This window comes from Brachyistius frenatus, unplaced genomic scaffold (assembly GCF_029030835.1).
Source record: "Brachyistius frenatus isolate BFR_SWC_R1_liver_20210118 unplaced genomic scaffold, ASM2903083v1 Contig_128, whole genome shotgun sequence".
In the NCBI taxonomy this organism is placed as follows: Eukaryota; Metazoa; Chordata; class Actinopteri; family Embiotocidae; genus Brachyistius; species Brachyistius frenatus.
Window position 1 is genome coordinate 201443 of NW_027210727.1, and position 8591 is coordinate 210033.

The 8591-nt window shown below is 41.7% G+C and overlaps 1 protein-coding gene across 1 annotated transcript; it reads left to right on the forward strand.

The window, feature by feature from the left end:
• enpp5 (ectonucleotide pyrophosphatase/phosphodiesterase 5) lies at window positions 1-6721 on the forward strand. The gene is made up of 4 exons (XM_069714210.1): window positions 1-258; window positions 1476-2378; window positions 3050-3226; window positions 4373-6721. The coding sequence occupies exons 2-4, from the start codon at window positions 1499-1501 to the stop codon at window positions 4798-4800; spliced, it is 1485 nt and encodes a 494-aa protein (XP_069570311.1). The 5' UTR covers window positions 1-258; window positions 1476-1498; the 3' UTR covers window positions 4801-6721.
• Window positions 6722-8591: the final 1870 nt, after the last annotated feature.

Here is an 8591-nt window from a genome sequence, read left to right on the forward strand (position 1 = left end):
GGGTGCAGTTCCTCATGAGGCGAAGCATGCTCCTGCAGAAAACACGGGACAGCCTTTTGTCTCCATGTGATCTGGTTTGGTTTCATGTCTGCAAATAAAAGCAGCAAAAGGGTAAAAAAAAAAAAAAAAAAAAAAAAAAAAAAGAAAAACAGTGAATTGATAGGCGGGACTTCCTTCGTGCAGAACTGCCCGAGTCCGGTTGTTTATCTCGGCGTGCGGAGGAAGGATTGGAGCCAGTGTGCAGGATCTGATAACAAGGTAAGCTTGTTGACAGCTCGGTGTTTTTAAGAGGTTTGAATTTGTGCATTTAATCTGCCTGTATGTCGCCTCTGTTTGCGTGTGAATCGGACTCGCTACTGGACGTGGTTATTGTTGCAGGTGGAACTGCGTGTTTTAGCTCATAGCACTGCAGAACAAAGGCTCCAACACGGAAGCTGTCTCCTCTGTAATGTCAATAGGAAGCTTCCCTTGACTACAAAATGGAATAAGTCGCTCTTACAGATGCAGTGCAGTCGTTGCATCGTCAGTCTGCCAATTTTCCAATGACATCATTGCTGTCCTGACCTGTAATGTCTTCAGAGATGATGCCAAACTGCTGGTCATCTATTAACTCTATACAATGTAGAGCTGCATCAAACTAATATCAACATAATGGTATAGGACAGATTATTTTGGTTAAAAAAAAATAACAACATTTTATCACCTAACGTATGCTTTGTTGTCATATGCAGGATAAAATAGCAATTACTTTCAATATTTATTAATCTATTTATTAGTTTTCTGATTGGGAAGCAAGTCACTGGGGCCCAAGGTGCCACCTTTCAGTTGCTCCTGTTGTTCAACCAACAGTTTTAAACCCACATTTATTCATTTCTTTTTTGCTTGATTGATATAATGACTACATAGTAGTGAATTCACTTTCTATCGATCAGTTTGGACATGTATTGCCACAGCACTAATCAATGAGTATTGAACATCCTATTTTGAAACTATGGGTATGAAGAAATATATTTGGCAATATTTGCAGTTTTCTGACTTCTGTTAGATAAAATCATGACTATATTATTTGATGAAATCATTTTCAATTCAGCAACGATAAGCAAGAATGAAAGCGGCTCTTGGGTGAAGGTTTGGGTCCAAAACGTTGAGCAACTTCAGTCATGTGGCAGTGGTTTGCTTACAAAAGCTCAGCTGTACAGCAAACCACAGTAATATGTTGAATATTTAAAGGTCAACTGTTATGTTTACGTTGACATATTTGTTGCAACTTGATATTCATGGAATGAATACTAAAATATGTCTCAGTATTTTGTCATATTGTCAAGAATATTGTTATTGCAAAAATATAGTGATGTTATCCTAGAGCCATATCGCCCTGCCCTGGTGCAGCCCTATTTGGAGGCCGAATATTTTATTTTTCCAGATAACAGGCATTCATTTCTTTGCCTTAGCAGTTTTTATGTGTATCTTTGCAGGTTGTGTCATCACGCGCTACACTATGCTGGGCTACTTGCTGCGAGGAGGCTGCACTTCTCTGATCTGCCTGTGGGCCCTGCTTCTGCCTCTGGTCTCCCTCCATCGCCTGAACCACCATGGGCGTAGAGACCACAGTGTGAAGGAGCAGCCCAAGCTGCTGCTCGTGTCCTTCGATGGCTTCCGCTGGGACTACATCGACCGAGTCCCGACTCCCAGCTTCCGCAGCATCATGGATGAGGGGGTCAAGGTGGAGTTCGTGGAGAACGCTTACATCACCAAAACCTTCCCCAACCATTACAGCTTAGTGACGGGGCTCTATGCTGAGACACACGGCATCGTGGCCAATGAGATGTACGACCCCGCTCTGAACCAGTCCTTCTCCATGGAGACGGACAGCATTTATGAATCCCGGTGGTGGGAGGAAGCCGTGCCTCTCTGGGTGACCATTCAGAGAGCTGGAGGCCGCAGCGGGGCGGCAATGTGGCCGGGTTCTGATGTAAAGATCCACGGCATGTTCCCCACTCAGTACCTCCAATACAACGCCTCGGTCTCTTTTGAAAGCAGAGTGGAACGGATTATTGAGTGGTTCTCTGCGCCTAAAGACGAAGCGGTGGATTTCGGAGTCTTGTACTGGGAGGAGCCGGATGAGAGTGGGCACAGCTTTGGACCTCAGAGTTCCCTCATGGACGTAGTCATCGCCGGGATCGACGAGAAGCTCGGCTTCCTCATGAATGAGCTAAAAAAGGCCGGGCTGTACGAGAAGGTGAACCTGATAGTGACCAGCGACCACGGGATGGCACAGCTATCCGCTGATAAAATCATAGAACTGGATGAGTACGTGAGCAGAGACCTGTACACCTGGGTGGATAAGAGTCCAGTGGTGGGAATCCTCCCCAAAGAAGGTAACACCAATGCTATTTTTAGAAACACATTCATTTGCTTTCTTGCTGAGAGTTTGCCGAGGCCAGAGATGCACAGGCTTTAGACGACACTTTCATGTGCGCATGATGCCTGGTGTACCGTAGACCTGTTTGGAGCGTTGGTTGTGCTCTACCTCAAAAATGACTGCAACACATCTGCACGATGCGATATGCACAAGTCCGGTGAGGGTGGTGTAGGGGCAGTATGGAGATGTGACAGGGTCAGGGACTTGCACAACCAAATGCAAACAAGTCAGAGACCGTTGCATCCGTGCACCGCAGAAAATGCGGTAAGTACGCAGTGGGGATGGCATATTTGGTCACTCCATGATCTCAGAATCAGATTGTTGCCATGTATATGGTTTACATCAGGCAAATCCAGATGTTCCAATTATATCCTGGAATAAGTTTGTAATCAGTCCAATAAAAGGATAAATTGAGCACAGATGAATGTTTAAATCTGTTTAAATGAAGTTTTTTTTTTTGTTGCTATTCTGTAGTCATGTTTGTACATTTTAGGAATATGTAGCTCTAATCTAGAATCAAATGGACTTTTACCTTTCACTTAAATATTTACAGAATCAAGTTTCTCTCATTCTTGCCGCATATACTGAAACATAATTTTTGCATCTATTGCGTCTTGTCTGTTGCAGGGAAGGTCGAGGAGGTGTACAGTCTGCTGATGGATGCAAACCCCAACATGGTGGCGTACAAGAAGGAAGACATTCCCGAGCACTTCCATTACCAGCACAACATCAGGATCATGCCCATCCTCCTGGAGGCCAAGGAGGGCTGGACCATCTTGCAGAACAGGACCGGACCCTTCATGTGTACGTCTTCACACCCCTTTAAAAACTGTGCTGAGACAATATTCTGCTTCATGGCTGCACCCATTAAGCAGGTTTCATCAGCAGGTTTCAGAAGCAGCTTTTGTCTGCTCTAATAATAGCTTCACAGGAGATTTATTTCAGTCACTGAACCAAAGCTAGCTCATGTTACACCAGCCGTAATTAACAAAGAGCCAGATTTGCTTTTCCCGTAGGAACAGCGAGAATGTGAGTGCGTGTGGGTTTGGAGTTTTTTTTTTTTTTTTTTGTGTCATAGTGCCTCCAAGTGCAATTATTTTTCCTCATCTAATATAAATCAAGCGCCTCCTCTTTAGATTGAAGACTTCAGACCATGCGTCACTGAGTTTGCTGACAGCAGCTAATTTGATTGCTTAATTCCTCCTCTCTGGTTGAAGGCTTGATAATCAGTACAATGAGCAGGTGGAGTCTGCAGCTGGAAGGAAAACCTGCAACGTGATACATAATATGATATATAAACAATTACGCCCACTTACTTATAATTATTATGGAGTCATGTAGAGTGGATCTGTACCTTCTGGTGGCTCAAAATGAAAGGGTTGGGAACAGTACAGCTGCTGTATAAAAGCTCAGCTGAATAGCTTCGACACTATCTAGCATCTGAGATTGCCTTGTCATTCGGTATCAATTTGTCATTAAAATTGTGCATATCATTACGGGTGATCAGAATACCCAGGCATGATTAGTATGAGATCTTGAACCTGATTGGATGTTAGTTGAATCCGCTGATGTTGCCGTCACAGGCAGCATTGATAAACTGTATTGATTTTTACTTGCAGAACACGTCACATGTCAGTTCCTCAGGAATGTAAAAGCACGGATACATTTTCAGAGCAGCAGTTAGCCTGTCTAAGCTTTGATCTGAGGTCTTTGGGCTTTTGATTTAATTTTCTATTTTGATTGTGTGTTGCTGTAATTCATTAAGAGTTATCCAGTCAGCTCAGGCAGGCAATGAGTGTCGTACATTTTCAGCTAGAGGAGCAGTACCAGAAAAAAAATAAATCTGTCAACAAAAAGAGCTACCTGTGAATTATGGGATGTGAAAACCGGAGTCCTACAAATTGATGATGCATTATGCTAATTTACTTTTTTGTCATCTTTTCTTTTCAGTGGGAAACCATGGCTATGACAACACTTTACGTAGCATGCAGCCTGTGTTCGTTGCCCGCGGACCGGCCTTTCGACAGAATTACATCAAAACCTCGATGCGCTCCGTTGACCTTTACCCTCTCATGTGCCACATCCTGTCCATCCGCCCTCTACCGAACAACGGCTCCCTCTTAAACGTTCAGGATCTCCTCTCCCCCGAGCTGACTCCGCCGACTCCGCCCACTCCCATCCCGCCCCACCCGCCCACTCCTCCCAAGGTCAACGGGTACTCCTATGCCCCGGTCGTGGGTTCGTTCCTTGGTGTGGTGATGGTGCTGGGCTTCCTGGTGGTCTATGTAATGCTAGTGACGCTAAAACAGCGGCCCTCGCTAAAACACAGAAGCTGGGAGATGTCGCAGCCCTTACTGCAAGAGGACTTGCATCTGTAGCTGAAGAATCCGAAAGGATGGCAGACGTAAAAGAAGAGGAGGTGTTTCTCCCCAAGGTACTCTGCTGTGTCCAGAAGCATCCACTAAATGCCTCCCTTACACCACTAAATGTGATTGTACTCCTCTTTTTATTGGTTGGAGATCAAAGGATTATAATCTAACCTCCTAATCATGTGTCGAGGTACATCATGTTCAAGTGTAAGGGAAATGTCTAGGAATTGCTCCTGGTGCAGGCTTAATCAAAAATAGTAAACCTTAACATGGTTTTTTTTGTAGTGGCTTTGCTTTCATTGTGAAATTTAACTAAAATCATCTCAACATTTTCATCGTCACCGAGTGAGTAATAATTCAAGGTTTAAAGTGGAATTTGAACCTGCGATTCTGACAAGTAGGAACTTTTGTGGCCAAAGCAAAGACTCGGACAACAAGGTATCAGTCTGCTCCAAAAAAACAGGTTTACCTAAAGTGTTTAGAGCTCTTCCTGTGATAACTGCGCACCTTCAGACAATAGTATTGCACTCATTTGTACATAGGAAAACTGAGGTTCAAACCCCGCCTACTTTCCCACCCCACATTCCTGAGTCGCTGTGAAGTGGGCGCAATTGTTAAGAAAGTTACTGGACGAATCACTTCCTTAGACGCGCCTTGACACCCTCACGCAGCAGCAGTCGTCTTAGACACTGGTCAGTTTGCTTTATTAGACATTTTCAAATCTATGCAAACAGATTTGTATGTCTTAAAGTGAAGAGGGATCAAAGTCTTGATAGATTTTTTATTTTTTTTATTCACCACTTCTACCTGTGATCTAAGCATTGAATAAGACGTTTCTTTAAACTGCAAATGCTGTGATTCATCCAAACTCTGCCTGTGGTCAGTGTTACTTTTGAATGTTACTGAAGCAGACGTTCCACTAAAGACTCACTCGATGTGCCAAGCTACTGCTCATATGTGTAGGTCATCCCATGAGCTAATCACATCACAACCTTGCTCTTCAGTAGTCAGTTACCATTTGCCTTTTAACTTAACAGAGAGCATCTCTTTAAGGTGTGCAATTGTTTATGTGTCCGTCTGTTGTTTTTTTTTGTAGAGTTTGTGTTGAGAGGGCATTTTTTTCTGTATAGATGACTGTGTACTGCTCTCCTCTTCATACAGTGTGTCATAACCATTGCCATTTGTTGGTGAAATGTGAAGTGCAATTGCTATCGGTCAGTATTTTAAGGGTTTTGTTGTTGTTGTTTGGTTGATAAGACTACTTCGGCATGACTTGAAAGAACTGTTCCCCTAATTTGCACTACACGATCGAAATGAACGAGAACGAAGGGGCAGTAGTTGGATGCTTCTTTTTTTTTAAGTCATGTGTCATTTGCACTTCTAGTTTGTAGTTGCTATTTGAAATGATAATAAAGTTAGGTGCCTCTCGCCAAAAAGCTTTTTGATTAGCATAATCATAGAAAGAAGTAGAAGACGTAGAATCCAAATCCGCAACTAAATTATTCAGATATTTTTTCAGCATCTTTAAAGAAAAAAATTGTTAAATTTTCTCCTTTTGCTTTTTGATCCATTGACTAATACCTGTGCCCAAAAAATGACAGACATCACTGTGATATATACTTTTTACAAAATTAAAATTCATAAACCGAAAGCATTTATATGGAAATTGTTAATTTTCTGATAATTGTATTGTTTTATGAGAAAAGTGTTGTCTGATAATTTTCCCCTGACTTGTTAACAGAGAAATTAAATATATCGATAAGATTCATTTGAAATGGTTATAAAAGACAAAATATTAGAGCAACTTTATCTCAATTCATTGTTACCTTGAATTTGAAATGTGGATATTTAATATGATTTACAAATGAACTATCTTTGCCATGTTGATGCAATTAAAGAGTCTTCTGAAAATAAAGGGACTTATGTGAAACTGACTGCGTTGCTTTTTTTGTGCTTTTCTTTCAGAGGCGAGGGCCTTTACATGTTTTCCGTTATCTACATCACTTTTTGTTCCACATCACGTACTTACGCACGTACTATTTTGACTGCTTAAATGCGTTCACGCTGTCAAGTATGGAAACATGCAGTACATTATAAGTACCTGAATCATGCACTCAAAACGGTCCAAAAATTCAGTATAGCTGCATCCTGATTTGCATTTTGTTTCCATTTACTTTCACTATGTAATGCAGCTTCCCTTACAAAGTATGCTGTCGCATGCAGTATGCATACAATATGGACATTATACGTCTTCATAGAAATGTGTTTTGAACTTTGACCCTCTTGGTCACATCCGTCACTATCTCTAGCATGACATTTTAAGTGAAAGGAATAAGGATGCAATTTGGAAATTAACTTAACGTTACACTTCTTTTTAATGCCTCTTTCTTCTTTTGTGAATTTCAACCGAGTGTCTCATAAGCACCACCAACTCTAAGCTGCTCAGCTGATGTGACGATTGTGGGTCAGAACAGTCGAAATAGCCTGCTGGCCTGTATACTGCAAAATACAACAGGATGGAGTAGGACATTCTGGTATTTTTGGCATTCTGCATTTCACATACTACAGTATGTAATGGGACATACTAAATATTTTTTGGCATACTAAATAGTTTGATAGAATAGGTATCGTGACACACAGTAGGAAACAATGGACACTTTCCACACTGAACGATCGCCATCTCGGCTACGCAGCGGAACAGGAGAGACTACCGTAAAGTATTTTCAAAACTGCAGCTGTTGCTGAACACCACACAAAGATATGAATTTTTCACTAAGTATCACCATACTGTGCTGTCAGATAGAAGCTATCATGTGCGTTAAACAGAGGGCAGGAAGTTCGTTTCTGGGTAAAACAAATAAAGCTGCAGATATCTTGGCAAGTGATGCATTCAAATGTTTGGTTATTGGGCAAGTGCAGATCTGCAGTGTGTGAGTAGGGACAACACTACAGTGTACACAAGTCAGTGTACAAACATGTAAGAGTATGACTTTATGTAACCGTACTAAGGAAGTCAGATTTGGAACACGGCCTTTTCACTTTTATTTCTTTGTAGATGCTAAAAGAGTCCAAAAAGTTCAAGACGTTATTCTAAATGTTGAAAGAAACTACAAAGTGAGAATTAACTTTGTAGTAAGCTGACAGAAGTCAAAACTTTATGTGACAATTACTTTAACAGGAGTGGAACAAGCTGGACAGAATCAACATTGGCTGGAGTAAATTAAATTAGTTTCATACAGAGCTGATCGAGTTCAGAAAAAGTATATACAGTGAAGGAAATAACGATTTGATCCCTTGCAGATTTTGTAAGTTTGCCCACTGACAAAGAAATGAACGGTCTATAATTGTAATGGTAGGTTTATTTTAAGAGTGAGACAGAATATCAAAAAATAAATCCAGAAAATCACATCATATAAAAGTTATAAATTGATTTGCATTTGATTGTGTGAAATAAGTATTTGATCCTCTAGCAAAACATGACTCGGTACTTGGTGGAGAAACTGTTGTTGGCAAGCACAGAGGTCAGGCGTTTCTTGTAGTTGGTCTGCAGGTTTGAACACATCTCAGGAGGGATTTTGTTCACTCCTCTTTGCAGATCCTCTCCAAATCCTTAAGGTTTCGAGGCTGTCGCTTGGCAACTCCAAGCTTCAGCTCCCTCCACAGATTTTCTGTGGGATTAAGGTCCGGAGACTGGCTCGGCCACTCCATGACCTTAATGTGCTTCTTCTTGAGCCGCTCCTTTCTTGCCTTGGCCGTATGTTTTGGGTCAATGTCGTGCTGGAAGACCCATCCACGACCCA

Coding starts and splice junctions, on each gene's coding strand:
- enpp5 (XM_069714210.1), top strand. CDS start 1,499: ATGCTGGGCTACTTGCTGCGAGGAGGCTGCACTTCTCTGATCTGCCTG. Junction 2,379..3,049: donor GGGAATCCTCCCCAAAGAAG/GTAACACCAATG, acceptor TGTCTGTTGCAG/GGAAGGTCGAGGAGGTGTAC. Junction 3,227..4,372: donor CAGGACCGGACCCTTCATGT/GTACGTCTTCAC, acceptor TTTTCTTTTCAG/TGGGAAACCATGGCTATGAC.